General features: G+C 41.0%; 1 protein-coding gene across 1 annotated transcript in view; it reads right to left on the bottom strand.

Annotated features, from left to right (window-relative positions):
• The window catches only part of LOC137658554 (Golgi resident protein GCP60), a 54,755-nt gene that overhangs the window by 5,925 nt on the left and 23,399 nt on the right, over nucleotides 1-25,431 (bottom strand). Inside the window, exons 4-8 of the mRNA XM_068393439.1 lie at nucleotides 15,458-15,562; nucleotides 13,332-13,419; nucleotides 11,852-11,998; nucleotides 4,178-4,277; nucleotides 2,406-2,530 (exon numbers count right to left, since the gene is read on the bottom strand). Coding sequence (XP_068249540.1) covers nucleotides 2,406-2,530; nucleotides 4,178-4,277; nucleotides 11,852-11,998; nucleotides 13,332-13,419; nucleotides 15,458-15,562 — 565 coding nt within the window. The remainder of the gene's footprint in view (nucleotides 1-2,405; nucleotides 2,531-4,177; nucleotides 4,278-11,851; nucleotides 11,999-13,331; nucleotides 13,420-15,457; nucleotides 15,563-25,431) is intronic.

Here is a 25,431-nt window from a genome sequence, read left to right as displayed (position 1 = left end):
ATCCCTTCTGGAACAAGAAGCTGGTGGCGGTCATTGATGGAATTTGGAGAAGACCAGAATCTTCCTCATATCTGAGCAAGATGGCATAGCCACAGCCTACCTCGGAAGACCAGAACACCTGATGGATACTGCATGGTGGGTGAAGGAGTAGTCATACATGGTATCTCCTTCCAAAACTACCTCAACATAACCATCCTGAGAGGTACACAAGGAGTCTCACATCTATCCAACTATCAGATGAAGTACTGTCTCTGAGCCCAAAAGGTTTTACCATGACCGGTCATCAGTCCTTTGATAGTATTTCAAGGGCCAACACTGTGTGCTCAACAACCTGTTCTGGGGAATGTTTCCTCTCTAGAATATGAAAGCTCAAATTACAATAGATCCTGGGATGTACAATCGGGAGGCAGACAATGAATCAGGCCATGAACAGTCATGTTCTATGAGTGGGAAACACTCCCTGGCACTATACACCAAAAGCAGTACCCCATACTCTCCATCTAATTAACGAGTGTGGTTGGCCAGGTTTAGTGCTTGAAAGCTAGGAGCAACAACCAGTTATCGACTGGTTTAGCACAGTCCAAGGTCTACTAGCTCATAGGACTCGTAACTGAATGGTGATACCTCCTTTTTATAAGGTACCAAAGTACCTCAGGAAAGAAAGAGAGACCAAAGCATACTCCATCGTCCGGGCTTCTACATCACTTGCCCAGTACTGAAATCTGTACTGGACTTGATGGCTAAAGCCCCACTGGTGATTGATTCTGCAGCCATATGTGACTGGGTGGGAACCGTCTCTTTTTAAAAGAGTGGAGAGATTGCTTGAAGTCTTCTTGCTATCAGCCTTCCAGGGCTTTTACAACATCTTCTGAGAAGAAATTGTCAGAATCAGAGGAGGAAGAGGGTAGCTATACATTGGAGTGTATGTATCCTTAAGGTAAAATACGTAGAACAGTAGTTGGACTTCGGTCAGGTCAAAAAAGACTGATCACGCGGTACAGGTACAAACAGCAGACACTGAAGCACCTTACTTTGCTGACCAACCCTGAAGGTAATGGTCTGTGTCAAAATTCCATAGCAGCTTGAAGGTGAACAGCAGACCTGTTACCCGAAGTTCACCTTCGCTAACCGACTTCGCAGGAGTGTGAGCTCCATCTGCTACACCCTGCAATGGCATGAGGAGTAGCATGAACTATATGCCTATTGAGCTACCAAACTATACTGGAGATAGGTCTGGGTTGGACCATTCATGTGCAATTGATAAAACAGCAATCTCGGTGACAGCAGGCTCATGATTGCTATCCGACCAGAAAAGTACCCGTCTACAAGCGAGTTCCATACTAGCAAAGAGTGGTATGTGCACCATATGGCACATTACAATCCACCTCTATCACAACAAGAATGGGAAAGGTGGCCTGCATATGCCCCATTCCCCCCTAACCTACAGTGCTGGTGTTGGGTCTGAATAGAGCTGATCACCTGCACTCGGTGCAAAAGCGGGAAGTGTACCTTTAGACTGACCTCGAACATAACAGTATGCAGACGAGTACTGTCACTCCCTATAAAAGGAGGAGTGGTCACAAAAAGTCCCTATTAACTTTTAGCGAAAGACAATCATTCCCTCCTTCCTTGCTGTCACACAGGAATTATGGTCTGGGCGACTGAAAATGACTGGAATAAATTGGAAAAAGCTAAAAACACTCCTCTGCTGCAACTTACTCACTACACCGGTGGTTTTGTCACAATGGAACCCTGGGAATACACATTAATACTGCACAACACAGGGATCATCCCCGTCAAAAGAATAATTTTCATCATTGGGCAAGTGGGTAAAGGCAACATTCAGCTCGAATAGGGTTACTCCATCATGTGGCCAAGAAACTATGACAAAGCAAGAGGAGTTATGATCAGAGTTGATCATCTACCTGATAGGAAGAGCGAGGAAAACACCCCAAAAGGGGGAGGGCAGCTTAAAGTCACCCCCTCACAAAAGGTACACACCATAGTGAGAGAGAGAGAGAGAGAGAGAGAGAGAGAGAGAGAGAGAGAGAGAGAGAGAGAGATAATAAAGTAAGAATAGATCCAACAGTCAAGAGAGGAGCGCTAAACTACGTCTGTACTGGTTGCAACCAAAAACAACCTTCCTCACACCACCTGTCATTACCAACTAACTTGCTAACAGTTCGATGGCCCTTCAAGTGGAGCTGAAGACATGTTGTGTCCCTATTTTAAGAGACGAAAGGTTTGTAAATGTGTAGGAATAACTGACCTGGTAAATGTCTACACTGTTCTACAACACCAACAGTTTTGAAAGACTACTTAATGGTTTCTTTTACTTTCAACCTATTCTTTGAAATGTTTGTTCAAGTGTACAATAGGACAGTTCAGAAAAACTGTGAACTTACAGTAACTGTTTCTCCATGACCAACTTTGATGATAGCATCGCCACCTTCTCGTTTGATGGATTCCTTAAATTCTTGAATATCACGTTTAGTCCACATGGAAGCAGGTGCAACATCTTGACTGGTGTCTGAAACGACAAAAATAAAAATATATTTTATCATCTCTTTATAGCAAACTTGCTATAAGATATTAAAGATGCAAAATTATATAAGGCTTAGTTAGGTAAAACAGATTAATGGCCTTTCTCTTCCTTTTTGTAAGATCATATACAAAAGATTGTGCATCACTGCTTTGTATCTATCTTTTTGACTATGCAAAATTTGCTTCACTTCCAAATTCTACCTTTCCTGTAATTTTATCAATATACACTATAAAATAAAAGTACATAATTTTGAAAAACTTAAAATCATCATCCTGTTAAACATCAGTAGCAAGGGACAAGACAGTGTCCAAGAGACTGACCACATATACAGTGGATGTGATTACTGCCAAAGCCTCCTATCAACCCCAGCTAGGAATAAGGAGTGCCAGGCAATGGCTACTGATGGCTAATGACTCACCTGGTAAACCTATAAGGCTTCCCTAAAACCCATATCCCTAGCTTACAGGAATAGTGAGGTTGTGAACATTAGTGAAAACGTTTTTGAACTGCGAGCCAGGCTCCAAATTTTGACCCACAAATCATGAGTCAGAGATGATTGCCACCGTGATTTCACAAGGATCAGACTTTATTAACTGAGAGCAAATTCTAAGGTAAATCTTGGTTACCATAAAGAAGTACAATCCACCCTTCCACTTTGCATTAAATTTATGTAGCCTGGTTGAGATTCCTTAGAATGGGATAGGCCCATCCATTTTTTCAGTCTTCAAGACATTGATACCATAAAAGCTAATCAAACTAGATTTTACATTTTTGACTCGCATCAGATTCCCTTATAAAAGAATGAGACTTTACCCGAAATTAAAAATATATACAATACAAATTATTTGTATTGGTCCAAAGTATCTAGCTATTATTCTTTTTGTTTTAACCTAAAGGGGAATTATCAGTTGCTAGTCGTGCTGATTGGCGACATTTACTCCAAACTCAATGTGTCTAGAACATAGTAATTTGGAGACAAAGACATCAGACTAATCAAAGACTTACCCCTAACACACAATTTAGAATGAACTCCTATCTCATTAGGAGGAATTAATTTACTTGCAATTCCAAACTGAAAGACTAATACAGTGGTAGTGTAACAAGATGATTACACAATGTTCTTACACAGGATGCAAAATGCAACTGGGAAGACTCTTCTCTTCTAACAGTTTTCCTTTTATCACTAGTATTAATATTCAGCATCCCAAATAAAATCGATCTATATCTATGCTAAAATTTAACTAAACACAGACAGTACAAATCAAAGTTATGTTCTACATACTGTACAGTATTTCATAATAAATAAGCTGCAATCCTTGTGTGGGAGATTTCTTCTCAAAATATATTCTTGGACATTACCAAATTAAATAAGCCACGCATCATAACACTGTCAATATCAACCTAGGACAGTGGCAAGGTCACTACCTACAGAGAACAGGAATGGGTAGATATCATATCATATATATATAAGCAGTAACGCTGCATTTGCATGTCTGTGGTAGTGCACAAAGTGATACCATGTAGGATGGTATGTTGATAATGGATGTCATACTTTAAACATTACTCTAAATAAATGACATCAGAAAGTATGACTTTTACACTTGAAAAAATAGATCAAAATAAAGCACAAACCTCCTTCTTCATCTTCCGATTCAGCGTCGCCATCAGATTCATGCCCATTTTCTACTGGTACAGGACTCTCATCCCCCTCTGTTTGACTTTCTTGACTTGCCTAGTATTGAAATGTAATTACATATCTTAGTAATTTAAAAACAAAACTAAAATACAGTATGTGAAATCCTATCATTTGTAGTCAAACTGCAGAAGACAAATACAACCTATTTATTTGATATATAGAGCAAAACAAAATAAACTGAAAGACTTGCTGCTATTAACATGGACAAAAAAAAATTATTGCATACCCAATAATTAATAATAAATTCATTGTTACAAAATATCTTGAGCAGCATTACAAGAAAAGATAATGACTAAGTATACTTTGGTATGCTAAGCAACAAAATCACAACTGGAATTTCTTAAAATATTTACAATAATCTCAATTCTAAATATGTTATTTTCATTAGTAAAATAAATTTTTGAATATACTTACCCGATAATCATGTAGCTGTCAACTCCGTTGCCCGACAGAATTCTACGGAAGGGATACGCCAGCGATCGCTATACAAGAGGGGGGTGTACTCACAAGCGCCACCTGTGGCCAGGTACTGCAGTACTTCTTGTTGACACCACCTCAATTTTTCCTCGGTCCACTGGTTCTATGGGGAGGAAGGGTGGGTCAATTAAATCATGATTATCGGGTAAGTATATTCAAAAATTTATTTTACTAATGAAAATAACATTTTTCAATATTAATCTTACCCGATAATCATGTAGCTGATTCACACCCAGGGAGGTGGGTGAAAACCAGTGTACATGTATATCAAGAAGCTAAGTATCCCGTATTTCATATTATCAGTTATTCAAAATAACAATGAAATTATAAGTACCTGGTAAGGAAGTCGACTTGAGCCATTACTCTGCCTTAAATAAGTTCGTCTTCCTTACTGAGCGCAGCGTTCCTCTTAGGAGGCTGAACAACTCTAAGGTGCTGAAGTATCAAGGGCTGCAACCCATACTAAAGGACCTCATCACAACCTTTAACCTCGGCGCTTCTCAAGAAAGAATTGACCACCCGCCAAATCAACAAGGATGTGGAAGGCTTCTTAGCCGACCGTACAACCCATAAAAAGTATTCAAGAGAAAGGTTAAAAGGTTATGGGATTATGGGAATGTAGTGGCTGAGCCCCCGCCTACTACTGCATTCGTTGCTACGAATGGTCCCAGGGTGTAGCAGTACTCGTAAAGAGACTGGACATCTTTGAGATAGAATGATGCAAACACTGACTTGCTTCTCCAATAGGTTGCATCCATAACACTCTGCAGAGAACGGTTCTGTTTGAAGGCCACTGAAGTAGCCATAGCTCTCACTTCATGTGTCCTTACCTTCAGCAAAGCAAGGTCTTCTTCCTTCAGATAAGAATGTGCTTCCCTAATCAGAAGCCTGAATAGAAAGAAACTGAGTTCTTAGACCTTGGAAAAGAAGGCTTCTTGATAGCACACCATAAGGCTTCTGATTGTCCTCGTAAAGGTTAAGACCTTTTTAGATAGTACCTAAGAGCTCTAACTGGGCAAAGTACTCTCTCCAGTTCATTCCCCACCAAGTTGGACAGGCTTGGGATCTCGAACGACTTAGGTCAAGGACGTGAAGGAAGCTCGTTTAGCAAAAACCGAGCTGCAAGGAACATGTAGCCGTTTCAGATGTGAAAACAATGATCCTGCTGAAGGCGTGGATCTCACTTACTCTTTTAGCTGTTGTCAAGCACACGAGGAAAAGAGTTTTTAATGTGAGGTCCTAAAAAGAGGCTGATTGGAGAGGTTCAAATCTTGATGACATAAGGAACCTTAGGACCACGTCTAGATTCCAGCCTGGAGTGGACAACCGACGTTCCTTTGAGGTCTCAAAAGACCTAGGGAGGTCCTGTAGATCTTTGTTGGTGGAAAGATCCAAGCCTCTGTGGCGGAAAACCGCTGCCAACATACTTCTGTAACCCTTGATCGTAGGAGCTGAAAGGGATCTTACTTTCCTTAGATGTAATAGGAAGTCAGCAATCTGGGTTACAGTGGTACTGGTTGAGGAAACTGCATTGGTCTTGTACCAGCTACGGAAGACTTCCCCTTGAGACTGATAGATTCTGAGAGTGGATGTTCTCCTTGCTCTGGCAATCGCTCTGGCTGCCTCCTTCGAAAAGCCCCTAGCTCTTGATAGTCTTTCGAAAGTTTGAAGGCAGTCAGACGAAGAGCGTGGAGGTTTGGGTGTACCTTCTTTACGTGAGGTTGACGTAGAAGGTTCACTCCTAGAGGAAGAGTCTTGGGAATGTCGACCAGCCATTGCAGTACCTCTATGAACCATTCTCTCGCGGGTCAGAGCGGAGCCAACCAACGTCAGCCGTGTCCCTTTGCGAGAGGAGAACTTCTGAAGTACCCTGTTGACAATCTTGAACGGCGGGAATGCATACAGGTCGAGATGGGACCAATCCAGCAGAAAAGCATCCACGTGAACTGCTGCTGGGTCTGGAATTGGAGAACAATACAACAGGAGTCTCTAGGTTATCGAGGTAGCGAACAGATCTATGGTTGGCTGACCCCACAGTGGGGATGACCTGACCCTTCCGGCTGAGGCGATCTGCCATGACATTCATACCGCCCTGAATGAACCTCGTTACCAGCGTGAGCTTTCGATCTTTTGACCAGATGAGGAGGTCCCTTGCGATCTAGAACAACTTCCACGAAAGAGTCCCTCCCTGCTTGAAGATGTAAGCCAGGGCTGTGGTGTTGTCAGAGTCCACCTCCACCACCTTGTTAAGTTGGAGGGACTTGAAGTTTATCAAGGCCAGAAGAACCGCCAACAACTCCTTGCAATTGATGTGAAGTGTCCTTTGCTCCTGATTCCATGTTCCCGAGCATTCCTGTCCGTCCAAAGTCGCACCCCAGCCCGTGTCTGATGCGTCCGAGAGGAGACGGAGGTCGGGTTTCTGAACAGCCAAATGTAGACTTCCTTGAGAAGAAAGCTGTTCTTACACCACGCGAGAGAAGACCTCCTCTCTTCGGAAACAGGAACTGAGACCGTCTCTAGCGTCATGTCCTTTATCCAGTGAGCAGCTAGATGATACTGAAGGGGGGGGAGGTGGAGTCTCCCTAACACGATGAACAGGGCCAGCGATGAAAGTGTCCCTGTTAGACTCATCCACTACCTGACTGAGCATCGGTTCCTTCTCAGCATGCTCTGGATGCATTCTAGGGCTTGGAAGATTCTTGGGGCCGACGGAAAAGCCCGAAAAGCTCGACTCTGAAGATCCATACCCAGGTAGACAATGGTCTGGGATGGGACGAGCTGGGACTCCTCAAAATTGACCAGGAGGCCCAGTTCCTTGGTCAGATCCATAGTCCATCTGAGAATCTCCAGACAGCGACGACTTGTGGGAGCTCTTAAAAGCCAGTCGTCTGACGGAGCCGGACACAAGATCATGGTACTGCTGCACAGTCTGTGAACTGTCAACCATGGGGAAGCGAGGAAGTACAGTGACAACCCGAAGCTGTCTAGACTGTCTGGGTCGTACAGACAACTCCTTATCGGGTTGCTGAGGTTGCCGCACTGCGTCACAACAAGTCACTTCTGCTGGTTGTTGAACGTCTTCCCAGTGACACACTGACTCCGTAAACAAAAAATCCTCTAACAAGGACTAAGCTTGGACTGCAAGTCTTGCAACACAGCTCAAGGTCTATGGGAGCAGGTGTGGTAACAGACGGGGTTAGCGACTTAAGTGGAACCATTACCTTCCCTGGAAGCATGTTATGCTTAAATAAAAGTCCATAGGAGGCTACGCAGCTAAAGGCTCCTCTCCAAATGACAGAGTCCTCAAGGGAATATCAGAAGGAGGGAGAAAAGCACTTTCTCATCTACAGGGACCATATCCGAGAAAAGCTAAGTTCTCTCAGTGAGGGTTTCACTGGTGCAAAAGCAGCAGACTAGAAGGCAACGTTATGAAACTGCTTGACAGTCTAGTGAGTTGGCAACAACCAAAGATGTGTGACTGAAAAGCATGCGGTAAGGTATGCAGAGCATGCTGTATGCAGAGCATGCTGTATGCAGAGCATGCTGTATGTAGAGCATGCTGTAAGGTAAGCAGAGCATGTTGCATGGCGTGTAACATTTCTCAGAAATTCCATGACCAGTGCTAGATTGAGTAATATCGCATTACTGTCCATTGAAAGTGCACGTGCCGAGGGAATTGATTTAGACTGTTTTGTTGATGAATTTGATAGCCGGCATGATAATCGTAGAATTAAGCTGCACTAAATATACGTACTATAATCTACTTCACCTCAGGACAGGGAAACTCGCCCTGTTGGCAACACTGCATTACTTCATGCATGCTTGCATGGGGTTTTAATATCAACATAATATTTACATTACATTCATAACTCATGATTCATTTTTGTTTTGAAGATATTTTTGCCATATTTTTGCGATTTTGTTAAAAATATATTGCAAGGAATACATATATATTTTTTATTTAAGTAATACGAATAACCTCCATTATCATAATGTTTGTGTAGGCATACATGTATATGTTTACAAATGCAAGTTATGAAAGTAATGAGGTGTTATTATTGTCATTTGTTATTTCAAAGTTGAATGGGAAGAGGCTCAAGTTGAGGAGAAATTGGCAGATGCATGCGTTGAGGTGGCTGACTCATAGCATGAGGTTCCTGCCTCAAGAGTTGCGCTTGCCTCAAGGGTTGAGGTGGCTGCGCAGAGAGAGGCTCTTGATTCACGAGTTGAGGTTCTTGAGGTGTGAGCTGCGAGAGTTGAGGTAGCGGCTGCGCAGAACGCAGTTCCTGTCTCACGAGTTGAGGTTCTTGAGGTGCTAGCCTCAAGAGTTGAGGCTCTCGCCTTGAGGAAAGTTGAGGTAGCAGCTGCGAGAGCTGAGGTGGCTGCCTCAAGGATGGTAGAGGTTGTCGTACCTCAAGAGGTTGTTGCCTCGAAGATGGTCTAACTGCAAGAAACTCTTGCCTCAAAGGAAGAGGAGGATGTAAGGCATAAGACTCCTGTTCCCATTGTTGAGGTTGCCTTAAGGAAGGTGGAGGTTGCTGCACAACGCTGGTAACTGGCAACTCCCAACGCGGTAGCTCACGCATGGAGGAAACTTGAGGAACCTCAACTTCGTACGTCTGGCAGACTGGACTGCGGTGAGGAGGAGCGCTCGCAGGAGGAGGTGTATTAACCTTCTCTGCCTGAAACTCCTGCATCAACACCGCAAGCTGAGACTGCATTGACTGCAGTATAGACCACTAGAGTTTAAGAAAGACAACAACAAACGGAGCTACTGTCCGTTGAGACTGAGGGTCTAAAACAGCTGGTGCGGCAACAGACGGAGCTACTGCCTGTTGCGATACCACCTTACCTCTCTGGGAGGTGTGCAGTTGTCGTACTGCAGCAAGTCCAAACTGACCCAGTGCTAATGGCTACACCTAGGAGTTGGACTTGTGCGGAAGGGACCGACTTGCACTTAAAAGCTGCAAGATTTGGTCCATGGTTTCTGCGAGAAACCTCTTCCGCAGACGAGGAATAAAAGGGCTCTCTCGTCTTTGTTTGGGTGGGGTGATCACGTCGGCAACGTGTGTAGATACACCCGAAACCACGGAGGGAAAACGTCTGTTCGTCGATCAAGGCCTGCTGAACCCATAAGTCCTTCGACATTACTTCTCCCCTGGGCTTGGGAGCTTGTAAGAGGTCCCAGACTAGGCGAACAACTGGCACGAACAGACGAACCCTCGACCGCCACACTGTAACACTTTGCGCTAATCACTTATCACTTTTGATTTTCTGTTTGCACTTATTTCACTGAACTCGAAACTTTAAGTAGTTTGTACCTGAAACACGCAATTCTATCCTTCCTTAAAAGTTAGTAATTGCGAAAACAGAATTACAATGTAACAGAAAAATCTAATGAAAGATAAATAATTCAGTGGCTGGAAAGAGACTAAACACTAGATCAAATAAACTACGTTTAAAATCTCTCACCGCATAAAGCTTGAGAACAAGAATAAAACTCTAGAAACGTTTACCTTCTTCCCCTAAAGAGACTAGGGAGAAGAGCAAAAACGATAACAACGTTACTCGCTTGAACGAAACGTTTATCCAGCTCTCTCTCCCTCCGTCTCTATCTCTCTCTCTCTCTCTCTCTCTCTTGACTTAGAACCTGAGAGAAGAGCCCAATCATATATATCGTTAAAACATATTATTGTTAAAGGAAAAAAACTGAAAGATTTCCCAAATAAAAAGTTCCTTTATTAGAATTAAAACCATTAAGCTAAGAAAGAATGAACAAAACGCTAGAAACGGTTACTCTTACTGCAACGTGACACCGTGAAAATTCTCTCTCTATCGTAACGATAGAGCGCAAGTTGAACGTTCTGAACGTCAACAACTGCAGAGACAAAACAAAACGTTAGTTCAACTTTGAAAACAGTACGAGACTATCAAAGAAATTCTTTCAAAAACATTAAAATAGCATAATATGTTAACAGGTAAAACCGAAATGACGGGCTCAATGTTAATTAACTTCGGTACCAAGAAAAGACCGCCTACTATTAGGAAAGGTCGAATATAAACAAATATAAAAATTAATTTTAATAAGTTTATAATAAAAGGAAGTTAATCGAAGAGGCCTATAAAAGGCGGAGAGATATAAAATAAATCTATAACTTTTGTTAAGCAAAATTAAGAAAGAGAGTCTATACTCTCTTAGACACCAACACTTCCGTCTAAGGGAAGGGTCGGCCATTTAAAAGTGAAAGAGAGTTCATACTCTCTTCGTCACCATAATTAATCAAATTAATTCCAAAAGCTAGCTAAGCTAATGATAAAACTTCCTGAATAGCGAAAGCTAAACTCTAGAGCAAATACATCACCAAATCGTGAGCAAAAAACTCCAGAATCAACAGCGTATCCATGTAGGTCTAGCCGGAGGCACGACAGAGGAAAAATTGAGGTGGTGTCAACAAGAAGTACTGCAGTACCTGGCCACAGGTGGCGCTTGTGAGTACACCCCCTTCTTGTATAGCGATCGCTGGCGTATCCCTTCCGTAGAATTCTGTCGGGCAACGGAGTTGACAGCTACATGATTATCGGGTAAGATTAATATTGAAAAATGTATAATTCACAGCAATAACCACTAATATACAGTACCATAATTGAATTACAGCACCCAATGCATTTTGGTTTATGCACTTATGACTTGCTACATTTTTCCATTTATTTTCTTTATTTATTGTAATTGACTGCACATATATTTTCATTGTAACAGATTTGTGTAACTCCAGATACAAAAATCTAACATTTTATGCATTTATAGCCTACTGAACATCAATTTCCTTTACTGTATATTTCAGGCCAATATCTAAGGTTTCTGAAACTTTATGCAGAAAACAGCAAAACTGCAAAAATATTCTACTTTATTATCTATGACAAACACATAACGAAATGCCATCGACTTGAACCTTATGAATTTCATTGATAAGCTGTGATTACTTTCCTAACTGAACATCTTATGTATAGAATTTATTTTGCAGTACATTTCAGAAGACTATAAAAGCACAGAAATTTCAGGCTATACCAATAGTTGATTGAACACCATAATGAAGAGAAGAATATTTTACTAAAAACTTGAGTCTCAACATTACCACGTCAGTCGTAGTTTCAGGATCTTGTTGATCCGGGTTTTGTTGTTGATGTTGCTGCTGCTGCTGAAGGAGCAGTTGCTGCTGATAAACCTGCTGCATGTACTGTTGATAGTGCTGATCCTGCAACTGTCTGATTAACACAGCTTGCTGGAAAAATAAAAAAAAAAATGTCTTAAATTATGTTTCAACACTTTTTTTTCTACTTATTGGAAATAAGGGTTAAAGAGAAACATTACAGATGAAAGCAACTGCTGCTTCATCATCATCACCACTACCATCATCTCCTCCTAGGCCTATTGACACAAAGGGGTTAGCTTTCGCCAGTCGTCTCTATCTACCGTAAATCAATACATTTTCATTCATCAACTACTTTACGCTTCACAGTCTTCAGCCATGTAGGCCTGGGTCTTCCAAATCTTCTAATGCCTTGTGGAGCCCAGTAATAAGTTTGGTAAACTAATCTCTCCGGGGGAGCGCAAACCATCTCCATCTACTCCACCATGGTCTCATGATCTTCATAACTCATAAAATATGGCACTAATTCTAAAACGCTCCTATTTTTGAAGGACTCTCTTATGTATGTACACTTTACAGAATGTAAGTTTCATGGGATGTTTATTTACTTTGTCTGTACCTCCTTTTCCTTTTCCTAGGCATACATAAAAATTTCTCTTAAATAGCGAGCCTAATAGATTCACCAAATGACAAATTTCTAGTTTCATAAAGTGGGCCTGAAAGATTTCATATTAGAGCAAGATTTTCTAATCGTATAGGTTACTTGATGGGCTCTGTTCTTGAATGCCGGAAAAAAGTTGAAGCCTGAAATAAGTTGTGTTTGGAAAGTTAGGAGAAGTGAAGAGAGAGTGATAAATAATAAGAGGCTTTTTATAGTGTAATCACAAGGAACACTATAAGAAATATGCACCTACGTGGCTAAAAGAAATTAACAAATTGACCAAAAGTAAAGTACTGTATTTCAAAGTTTCCCAAAATAAAATCTTAAAAACATATACCACAAATCAATTTGTTTAAAGTACCCAAAATCCATTTTTTTTTTTAGCTGCAACTCAACTTGCACAAATACAGCAATTTAGTATTGAAATTTGTATCTTTATTTGAAATAAAAAATTAAGAAAAAAATCCTTACTTAGCAACTAGCCACTGACTAACATACAGTACTTTTCAATTCGTTAGAATTTACAGTGAAAGAAAATCTTGCTTTCCTGTTTGCATTAACATTTCAACAAAGATCCCTGATTAAAATTTCCTTTCCATATATGACTTACTGGACTATATAACTTAACTAATATTACACTAACTTTTGATATCTACTAAGCAAAACTACAGCACTTGCTTCAGAAAGCAATCTATAAGAATGGCTAGAAAATTCAAAGAAACCCTATAATAAAGAACAGACACTTGTCAATTATGCAAATTTCTAAACTGTGCTATAATAAAAAAGTACTCTTGTAATACGTACCTGTTCAGGGTTACCAGGGAATTGCTGTTCAGCATATGTGCGAAACTGGTCGTATGTCTGTTGATTTAAGGCTTCTTGAATCTGCCTCCTGAAAATAAACAGGATTGCTTACAAATGAATGTCATATGGTAACACTAAAAAAGGTTATCACGAGTAAATAGCTCTTCAACCATACAAAATTCAGCTGAAAAAAAGATTTGCAAGTTCCTTCAGACCAGACCTTCCTAATTGCTCGGTATCTACTGTCATTTCATCTCGCTCCTTCATCACATCAATTAAGAAAATATGAATCAAAACTCTGTTCTCAGAATGAGTTTGTACACTTTCTTAGAAGATCTATTGACGAGTTCATAAGAAGACCTGGCTATGCTCCTCAGGACCAGGACAAGGTCACAGATGGGTGGCCGCACTTCAGCATCAAGAAGCCCTTTCAACGTAAGAACTTTGAGCCAAGCATAAATAGCAGAACTCCAACAGAAGAATGACTTCTCTAGGAGGAGTCATTCTATGATTCTTTCTATGATTCTGATTGACAGCCTCATAAGGATGAAACACAGCAGATACTGTAAGCGGGTATGACTGCCTAATGAACACACATTTTATTTTCGCCTAAAATCAGAAAATTTTGTAAGAAACAGGGATGCAACATTCAACCTCTGAAGCCACCAACAGCATCAGAAGTTGTTGCATAAGATGTCCCAACCTTGTGCTACCTAGTTTAAGTCCCCTTTCCTTGCAAGAGTTAAACATCTTTCAGAAATTCTACTGGGATTTGATCTCTTCTTTTAATGCCAAAAGTGGGTACATGAACACTAAATTTTGCTTCTGTTAGACAAGATCCACCAATGAATAGAATAACAAAGGCAAAGAAGATGGTTTGTTCACTGAGAAGGGCTTCAATCCTATGCATCCGACATGTCCCTCTATCTTCTATCAGAAGTAGTTATGAAGAAGTGGAATTTGATTTTCAAGGACCTCCCAAGCCTTCAATCTGAAGGTGATCAGAGTTCAAGATTTTAAACAGGTAAATTACCTCTCAGAAAAGGCACCATTGGTAATCCCCTTCTGTGAACAAGCAGCAGCAAAAAAAATATTGGTCAGTAAAGCTTCCTCTTTTATATTTTTAGCAAGCATTATTTGATACTGCATATAAATTAGTCAAAAGTTTGTCAAAATTGTCATTTGATCCCTTTGGGTTGAATAGTAAAATAAAATCATCAAAGTCCGTGAGTGCAATTCTTTTAGCTAATGTTCTTGCCACCTATGAGCCAATTGCATGAAATAGGACATATGTCCAAGGGGTTCGCAGGATAAAAAATATTTTTGTATAATTAAATAACTAATTTTGCTGATAAGAACGAGAGAAACAAACTGCCCCCAAAGGTTGAGAAAATTTAGCATGAAGTACTTCAACTATCAGGATAACTAACTTTTTACAATTTACTGATTTTTCAATTGACATTTTCTTTGTTTAAATAATACTGTTTCCAAGTGACACAGAGCTCAGGATTCGTTGTCGTCGTCATGATAAGAGGGATAAGATAGCAAAGAAAAAATTTGCATGTATTTTGACTATCAGACAGACACTTAAAATTTACTACTTTTCCAATTGTTATTTTCTTCAACTTATTCACATAATACTGTTCCCTGGTAAAACAAAGCTCATAATTTATTGTTGTTATCATCATAAGCGAGCAAACAGTAAAGTTGGCTAAACAAAAACAAGTAGGATACAGCTGATTGCACAAAAAAAAAGTTATCAGGAAACTGATGCAAAATCTTAAGTCTTCCTTAATATCCCTCACCCATGAGAATCTACCAAAACTTGCAGCTAAAAGAAAAAGATTACAATAATTGGATAGGGATGCCTGGAATATATCTGTACTCCCTTCTAGTTGAAAAAAAAAACTGGCTATTCAGTGTGCAGGTGAGGGAGCAGGGGTTCCCTGCCACCCGCCAGGTAACTACTAACACCTCGTTATAATTTTATCAGTGGAGTTCTAGCTATGCTAAAAACATGCTCCTACTGAAAGACTCAACTTTGTATATATACAGTATGTAGGAACAAACTGTGATTTAAGTTGGAAATATAGCAGTTTTAAAAGCTAGTTTTCAAAGGTTCTTACTTTGTCTCTTCTTGCTTTCTTCTCTCTTCCTCTTCTCGTAATCGTTCTTCCTCTTCTATTCTCCTCTGCTCTTCCTCCTCTTTCAGTCTTTCCTCTTCTTCTCTCCTGGTGGAGAAAATATGTAAAGTTACCTACCTCATTTAAAAGAATACAGCAATCATAAAAAGCAAATTCCAAACCTCTAAAGAAATCATTTCAAAACAAAACTAGAAAATTCAGGCCCTATCATTTTATCGTGTAGTAAGTCAATAGATAAACCTATTAAAGATATAGAATTCTCCACAGGAATACTTGGCAATTCTAGTAATAAAAACAGAGGCACAGAATTCACAGAAATACTTGGCACTTCCAGCAATAAAAGTGGGGCTCATGATTCTCAGCAATTCTGGTAATAAAAGGAGATGAACAGAATGCTCCACAAGAATACTTGACAATTATTGTAATAAAAGCAGACACAGAATTCTACACAGGAATATCTGATAATTCCAGTAATTAAAGCAGAGGCTATGAAGTTCCACCAAAAGACAAGGTTATAACCCCTTAAAGGAAATAGTTTAATAGTAATAGCAAACATTACAGACCCTTGACTTATCAAGAATTGGGGTTAAATAGATTACAAAAATACACTAGGTTGGAAATCATATCCCATTGTCATTAAATTGCTAATTTACACAACAATTATAATAACAAAACTCACACCCATTGGTTAATAAATGAACACTACATATTGACAACTCAGTAACTTAGCTTTTCCATTTACGTGCATCTTGTTGAACAAAAAAAGAAGAAAAATATATTTCAAAAGCTTTGAGACAAAAATATCAAAGTAACATTACTGTACTCCATGTACCATTTTTATCATTACCCGATACTAAACTTAAGCATATATATGCAACTGCCAAATGGACCAGTAACCTGCCAAGCAAACCCTCTATTTAATAGCTTGGAGCAAAGAAATAATAAATTTGGAAGTAATTTGTATTTTTCCTAGTATACAAACCTGAAGCTATTTATAAGGGGGTATTACTTTTGGCGTAGCTGAAAGACAAACCATGATAATTTTAGTGAGGGATAACTACCCCATCCGCTAGTTAGCGGGTGGGGGATAGGGTAGACTGACTACCCCACTCACTCACACCTCTCAGCTGAGTAACCACTCTGCTTTACGGCAAGACTTCTCGGGGGACAGGGTGGCGGGCCATTTTGTATAAATAGCTTTAGGTTTGTATACTAGGAAAAACACCAATTACTTCCAATTTTGTTACTTGTTCCGGCGTAAATACAAACCTACCGCTATTTATAGGGGTGACTTACTCTTAGGAGGGAGGAAGTCCTTACCAACTGGCCATGGTCATGACCCAGGGTACTCTATTTCGATCTACGATCGATAGTAGAATAAATCCTACCATCGCTAAAACCCAAGTGCCAATATGAGGTAATGCACTGATAGCAGCTTGCAAGAGCTTGTGTGTGAGTGGAACTAACAGTGTGGTTTGCCTTTAACATAGGAACTCAAGTACAAAACCTACTGTTCTTAAGACTTGCCCAATACCCTCCCTCAACAAGGTTATTGGGGACGTAACAAAGTATTATTCTATACTTAGGGGGCACAAGGGAAATGAGTATTACCTGCAGCGAGGTGAGGTCAGCTATGCTGAGGCTTGCGGAGCTGTTTTCCCGAGGGGAGAAGGTGAAAGGAAGAAAGGACCCAGTTATTTTTACTCATTCACCCCAGACTAACCCAGGTAACCTCAGCCCTCCACCCTCTGCTACTTGTCCATCAATGAGCCTGAGGTGGTAGACCATTTGTTGTACGACCGCTACAGGACCAATGGAAAAGGTCTCCATGTTCCTGTGGGTTACGTCTTTGCGGGTAGTGGGACGTGAAGGTTGATTGACACTTCCACACGCCCACTTACAGTATCTGCGCCACAGTAGTTTCTTGAACGCCAGGGACGTAGCAACGCCACTGACATTACGAGCTCTGGGTCCTAGGATGGAGGAGGGTCTAGATTGAGAGCTAATTCAATAGCCTTACGATCCCGGAGGAAAAGGAAATCCTAGTGATCCTCCTCTTGACTGTCTCCATGCTGGTCAACAGTGCCGACACACGGGGGCGAGCTGATGTCATTCTTTCAAGGCGGGAGCGTAGTCTAGACGAAGACAGCAATAGCAGTCGGAGTCGATGAAGTGATGAAGAAGAAGCAGGGAAGTTTTCCCTCGGAAGGGAGAAGCAACCCCACACCTGGGGAGGAAAACTCTCCCTCGTTAGGGACAGTAGTCCAACCCCTGGAGACGAACCTCCTGGTAGCGCTCTAAGATGATCTGCCAAGAGCGGTGCCTGAGGAAGAGTAGCTGGAGCTAATTCCTCGAAGATGAAGTGCTGCTCAGGTGCTGCCACGGGCGTACTTTTAAGAGAAGGGATGACGCCCGTGATGACGTCCTCTGAGGGTCGGCAGTGACAGCAGATTTCACAGGCATGAACAGAACAGCTCTGCTTTGTTGGCTCTCTTAGTCAAACAAAGAACTGCACTGCTAACTGAGGGAAAATAAAATAATTTATGCAATAAAAAACTCCCTCGGGAGGAACACCTAGTCCGCGATGGGAAAGGAGACCACTTAGGGAATAAACATAAAATAAGAACTGCGCCCTCCCTTACCCAGTCGACATCGACGGGAGAAGGGGAGCGGAGAGTAACTGTAATAAAACAAGAATCACAATTATTTAAATCAGCTAAAAATATTCACTAATAGGAAGAACTACTGAACCTCCGAAAGGAAGCGTTCCCCACGGAGAAGAAGCTGAAAAGTTAGATTAAAAAAAATATAATTTCACTTAAATAATTAAGAAAAACAATTGGAAGCGCAGCCTAACCCGCGAACAGGAAAAGTGCTCTCCCAGTTAGTATACTGTCGGAAGCCCATGAAAGGTGAACGGCTTTGAGAAGAAAAAGACCGAAGTCAATCTCTGTAAGGCCACACTCCCTTCAGTAATCCATATGTTCCCCGTGGAAGACGGAAAGGCGAAGACAACAGTTAACGATGGGAGTTCAAACGATTACGATTCCCCTGCGCCGACGGGAAGACTGTTGGACAAGGGGAGAGAGGTCGAACGGGAAGGTTCCCCAGCCTTGCGCAAGAGAACCTGTCGTATACGTTATCACACACACAGCACAAACACTGAAAAGGAAACTTACAACATTTCTATATACAGTATACATAAACATTAAGACTGTTTTCGTATATATATATATATATATATATATATATATATATATATATATATATATATATATATATATATATATACAGTGGAACCTCTACATCCGAACGTATCTACATCCGAATTTTCCAACATCCGAAGTAAAATTCGAGCAAATTTTTTACTCTACACCCGAATTTTATTTCAACAAACGAAGTAAGCAATTTTCGTCGTACCGGTTGTATCCGAATTTTTCGACACGCGAAGTACAATTCGAACACGTTCCTACTCTACCCCCGAAGTAAACAATACTCGTACACGTAGTTGGTACTCATAGCGCCGGATGTGTTTTTTATTTCCGCCGATAGAAGGCAGCACTTCGACCTTGGAGGGACCCTCAATTAGCGTGGCTTGGGTCAGTCCTCTGTTCTCGTCGGCTTCTTGCGGTTGTGCCCTGTGCGTTCTGCTATTATTGTACTGTTTTAATCGTGATTTTTTACATGCATCCTTTTACGGTAATTTACGTAAAGTATGGGTCCTAAAAGGCTTAGTTTTGCAAGTGGTAGTGGTAGTGGTGAGAAAAGGAAGAAGGAAATGCTTTCTTTAGACGTAAAGCAGGAAATTATTGAAAAACATGAGCGTGGCGTCCGCATGAGTGAACTTGCTAAACAATATGGCCGTAATATGTCGACGATCTCGACAATCCTGAAACAGAAGGAAGCTATTAAAGCAGTGAAACCTTCTAAGGGGATCACCATTATTTCAAAACGCCGTAGCCCTATCATAGAGGAGATGGAACGACTTCTGCTAATCTGGATCAAGGACAGAGAGATTGTTGGCGACACCATCACCGAAACCATCATCTTCGAGAAGGGGCACGCCATCTTCATGGACTTGAAGGAAGAGAGCTCTGGGGGTGATGCTGGGGAGAGTTCAACCGAACCTTCCTCAGACGATTTCAAGGCATCTCTTGGCTGGTTTGAGAAATTTAAGAATCGGTCCGGGATTCTTTCAGTTGTTCGCCACGGAGAGGCTGCTAGTGCGGACACAAAGGCTGCACCTGACTTTGTCAAGAACTTCGAAAGGATCGTGCAGGAAGAAGGCTACGTAGAGCAGCAAGTGTTCAATTGTGATGAAACCGGGCTGTTTTGGAAGAAGATGCCCAGTCGAACCTACATCACCGCCGAAGAGAAGAAATTGCCTGGGCATAAGCCAATGAAGGATCGGTTGACTCTTGCCCTGTGCCAACGCTAGCGGGGACTTTAAAGTCAAGCCCTTACTGGTATACCATTCTGAGAACCCTAGGGCCTTTAAGGCACACAACGTCGATAAGGACCAGCTTCATGTTTTCTGGCGATCCAACTTGAAGGCCTGGGTCACTAGGCAGTTCTTTGTGCAATGGGTTAACCAAGTTTTCGGCCCTTCTGTGAAGTATCTTCATGAACAGAAATTGCCTTTAAAGTGCCTGCTATGCCTTGACAATGCACCCGCTCACCCCCCCGGACTTGAAGATGATATCTTCGATGAATTTAAGTTCATAAAGGTGCTGTATCTTCCACCGAATACCACCTCTATCCTCCAGCCCATGGATCAGCAAGTCATCTCAAATTTCAAGAAGCTCTACACCAAGCACCTATTCAAGCAGTGCTTTAATGTCACGCAAAGCACAAACTTAACTTTCCGTGAATTTTGGAGGGGCCACTTCAACATCGTGTACTGCTTGAAGATCATAGATCAGGCTTGGGTGGGATTAACTCGACGGACCCTCAATTCTGCCTGGAAGAAGCTGTGGCCTGATGCAGTTTCTCCCCGAGATTTCAAAGGTTTTGACCCCAAACCTGATCCCGTGGTGGGTGCAGCGGAAGACGTAGAGGAAATCGTCTCCCTTGGCAAGTACATGGGTCTGGAGGTCGACGCAGATGACGTCACGGAACTCGTCGCCGAACATCACGACGAACTTACCACAGAGGAGCTCAAGGAACTCCATGCTATGTCTGAGCACATGAGTGATGACGAGGAAGGGATCTAGGAGGTAGAACTTGTGTTAGGTTCGGCGCAAATAAAAGAGGTGTTAGGAAAATATCAAGACGTGGTCGACTTCATCGACAAATACCACCCAAAAAAATTGCAGGTTTGTCGTGTAGTTGCGCAGTTCGATGATGTTTGCCTAACTCGCTTTCGAAACATTCTGAAAAGCCGTACCAAGCAACTATCTATCGATAGTTTCTTTAAAAAAACTACGAAGCGAACTCGTGATGAAGAGGATGGAAGTGGTTCAAAGAAAACGGCAAAGAGTGAAGCGAAAGAAATTCAATCAATTTTAAGTGTAGAGAGTGAAAGTGATTAAAATTAATCATCAAAAAGAAAAAAAGAAAATGTAAAAAAAAATACAAAATATAAAAATAAAAAAAATAAATAAGCTATGTTAAAGTTCACTTAGTGTAAGGTAGTTTACGGTAGTGTACGTTTATCGTAGTTAACCTCTCTACCTCCTCGCCGCCCGTCCGTCTCCTTTCTGCGTAGCAAGACCAACAACACCTGCGCTGGAGTTTCGAAGGTAAAGTGACGCTAAAAACCCATTTCTTATTAATCATTTTTTGATAATTATTCTTTTTTACATGTCTATTATCTAATTTAGTGTGCATTATTCTCATGGGAAATTATGTGTAGTAGTTTATTAAGAAGTTATCATAGGTTTTTGGGCTCGACCACGGATTAATCCTATTTCAATGTATTCTTATGGGAAAATTTGTTTCGACATCCGAACATTTTCTACATCCGAAGTCGGTTGTGCAACGGATTAAATTCGTATGCAGAGGTACCACTGTATTATATATATATACATATATATATATATATATATATATATATATATATATATATATATATATATATATATATATATATATATATATATATATATATACATATATACTGTACATACATATACAGTGAGCCCTCGCTACTTCGCGGTTCGACCATCGCGGATTCACCACTTAACGGATTTTTTTCGTAACGCATGTATATACATATATCGCGGATTTTCCGGAAATTTCAAGAATACCGCGAGGTGACCGATGGTGCGAGATTGGAGAAAGTAAGGAAAATTGATTCATGATTGATTTTCAATATAAATGAAACTTTGAGGAGCAACAAAGATATCATTTGTTAGAGAGAGAGAGAGAGGTAAGGAATGGGAGATAGTGAAAAGTAGCCCACAGAGAGAGAGAGAGAGAGAGAGAGAGAGAGAGAGAGAGAGAGAGAGAGAGAGAGAGAGAGAGAGAGAGTGTGTGTTGTTTTAAATGTAATAAATAAAAATTTTTTATAGGTTATAACACATTGGTGCTTATGTAATATCAACTGTATACTGTAGACGGTTTGAATAAGTTAAGAAATGGTATAAACGATACTTTGTTAGTGTATTCGTACACTCTCAAGAGCGGCAGCTAGACGTCAGCTGATCTAATCACAGCTAAAAGTAAAACAAAAAGAAGTCAACAATACTCGATTTTTAAAACAAACCCGAAATTTAAAAACAAAAGTACACGCTTTCTTAATGTGCAATTAACTATTTAAAGATAAGCAATTTTCTAGAATAAAATGATGTTTCCCAAAAAATAGTGGTTTGCTGATGAAATCGGATGCCGTATTTTTAGCAACGATTGAAATGGATATAAACTCGGCATAATTTTTTTGTTTCGTATTTAATTGACACTAAGAAAACTAATTTTAGTTTCTTCATCTTTATGTAAGTATTGTATAACGCGAAGAGAGAGAGAGAGAGAGAGAGAGAGAGAGAGAGAGAGAGAGAGAGAGAGAGAGAGAGAGAGAGATGAATCAGTTGTTGTAATGAATGCCGTGTTTTTCTTTCGTGAGAATTTCATCGCCACGACTATAACAACAACATACTGTACTGAACTTTACAGTAGTATACAGATTACTGCAATATGATAAAGTAAAATATTTGTAATAACCTATTTTATATGAAATGGGGCTATTTTTTTTGTTTAAAATTTACATTTACGTACGTAAAATAACTCTCTCTCTCTCTCTCTCTCTCTCTCTCATAAATTGTTTTCCTGCTTTGCTACGTATGTATGATTTTATATAGATACGGTAAATAATATTTGTAATAACATATATTCTAAAAGCTTTTACTGTAATATCATTATCTATCACTTTCATCATGCGCGTTAAATGCCTTCGTTTGTTTACTGAGCGTACTTTATGACGCCGTCGTTTCAGGCGGCGTCATAAAGAAAAACATTTCATTTGGAAGTCCTAAGAAAAATTAAGTAAAACATTGGTAATAACAAAATCAACATACTGTACTGAATAATCAATATAATCGATGCAAAAACTAACCTATACACAGATGTGTAAATGCGTTTGTTTCTTCATTATGATCAGAGATAAACGTAAACAAAACATTGGTTGCCATTTTTTATCGTGCTTTTAGGCATGTTTAGGAAACGCATGATATAAAATCGCCTTTAATATTTGTGCCTGTTTTAGTTTAGGGTACTGTAGTACATGCATTAAGTGTTCTGTACATTAAAGGGTAGTTTGTTAACAGTACTACGTACAAGGGAAGGTTTTAAAAGTCTGAATATACATGTTAAATAAATACGTAAATATGATGTCACTACTTCGCGGATTTTCACCTATCGCGGTCGGGTCTGGAACCTATCTACCTCGATAAATGAGGGCTCACTGTATATATATACTGTATATATATATATATATATATATATATATATATATATATACAGTGATACCTCTGGATACGAAAATTTCTGCTTACGAAAAATTCAGGATGCGAAAAGTGATTCGAAGATTTTTATGCCCAAGGATACGAAAACCTTACGAGATCCCAACTCTTTGCCGAGAGTAATTTTAAAAAGCGCGCGCCGCCAGACTTTGAACTTGGGTAGACTCACTTACAGCCTCCCGCTCACCCATTGGTTATCTCCCTACTCAGACGCTAGCTGACGCCATAAGATCCTGCTTTCCTATTGGTCGGCAACTATCCCAGCTTGCCTACGCACGGGCTTTCATCTCTCTCTCTCTCTTTTCGTTCCGACCGCGGTATCGTTAACAGACATTGTGTTGTGTGCTTTCGCTTGTTTGACTTAGTGTTAATATACAGTACATTTGTACGCCACGTGTTATCGTTAATAAACATTCGTTACTGTGCACTGTACTGTATTAGTGTTTACTATACATAGACTGTATATAACGTACGTAGTGTATTATATTACGTATTACTGTAGCCATGGGTCCCAAGAATGTTGCCGAAGGAAAGAAGACGACGACGATGCTCTCGATGGAGACGAAACTTGAAATCGTTAAAAAGTACGAGTCTGGCATCCGTTTAAGTGCGATCGCCAAGGAGTATGGCCGGAATCCATCTACGATAGGCACCATCCTGAAGCAGAAGGCGGCCATAAAAGCAGCGACACCTTCTAAGGGCGTCACTATTTTCTCCAACAAGAGAACGCACGTGCATGACGAGATGGAGAGGCTGCTTCTTGTGTGGATCAAGGACAAAGAGATAGCAGGAGACACCATCACTGAGACTAAAATTTGCCAGAAGGCCTCCGCCATTTTCGGTGATCTCGTGCATGCTCAGGCCGAAGAAGGGGCAGGAGAAGGAACATCCCAGCAGGAACCCCCAGAGTTCAAGGCTTCTCGGGGGTGGTTCGAGAAGTTCAAGAAAAGGACTGGCATCCATTCAGTGGTACGGCATGGGGAGGCAGCCAGCTCGGACACGAAGGCCGCCGAAGCCTTTGTTAAAACGTTCGAAGAGTTGACTCTGCAGGAAGGCTACAGTTCGCAGCAAGTTTTCAATTGCGACGAAACTGGCCTTTTCTGAAGAAAATGCCTCGTCGGACGTTCATCACGGCGAAGGAGAAGAGGCTACCCGGACATAAGCCTATGAAGGACAGGCTTACCCTTGCTTTTTGTGCAAACGCCAGTGGGGACTGCAAGATAAAGCCCCTGCTGGTGTACCATTCAGAAAATCCCCGAGCCTTCAAAGCCCACAAAGTCATCAAGGAGAACCTTCCCGTGATGTGGAAGGCGGATGCAAAAGCCTGGGTAACGAGGCAACTGTTCATTGATTGGGTGAATGTCTGCTTCCGTCCGACTGTCTGAAAATATTTGGAAGAAAAGCGCCTCCCTATGAAATGTCTGCTGGTGTTGGACAATGCTCCAGCTCACCCTCCTGGCCTCGAGGAATATCTTCTGGCCGAGTATTCCTTCATAAAGGTCCTATATCTACCGCTTTACACCACCCCTCTCCTTCAGCCCATGGACCAGCAAGTTATTTCAAATTTTAAAAAATTGTACACGAAGCATCTCTTCCAGAGATGTTTCCAAGTCACAGAGAGTACAAACCTCACTCTGCGTGAATTTTGGAAAGATCACTTTAACATCGTGATATGCCTCAAACTCATTGATCTCGCTTGGCAGGAAGTTTCGAGGCGTACCCTGAACTCATCTTGGAGGAAGCTGTGGCCTGATGCTGTCTCTGCACGAGACTTCGAGGGGTTCGGGAAGCCTGGAGGCGAAGCCGAGATCGTTGACGATCCTGAACCAATTCAGCAGTCTGAGGTGGCTGACATCGTACATCTTGGTATGTCCATGGGGCTGGAAGTTAGCGCGGAGGATATAGATGAACTTATCAAGGAGCACCACGAGGAGTTGACGACGGACGACCTGAAGGAGTTGGAGACGATGCAAGTGAGTGATGTTCAAGAGCAGTTCTCTA

This window comes from Palaemon carinicauda, chromosome 19 (assembly GCF_036898095.1).
Source record: "Palaemon carinicauda isolate YSFRI2023 chromosome 19, ASM3689809v2, whole genome shotgun sequence".
NCBI lineage: Eukaryota > Metazoa > Arthropoda > Malacostraca > Decapoda > Palaemonidae > Palaemon > Palaemon carinicauda.
Note: the sequence above shows the minus strand (reverse complement) of the source record. Positions and strands in the feature narration are given on the sequence as shown.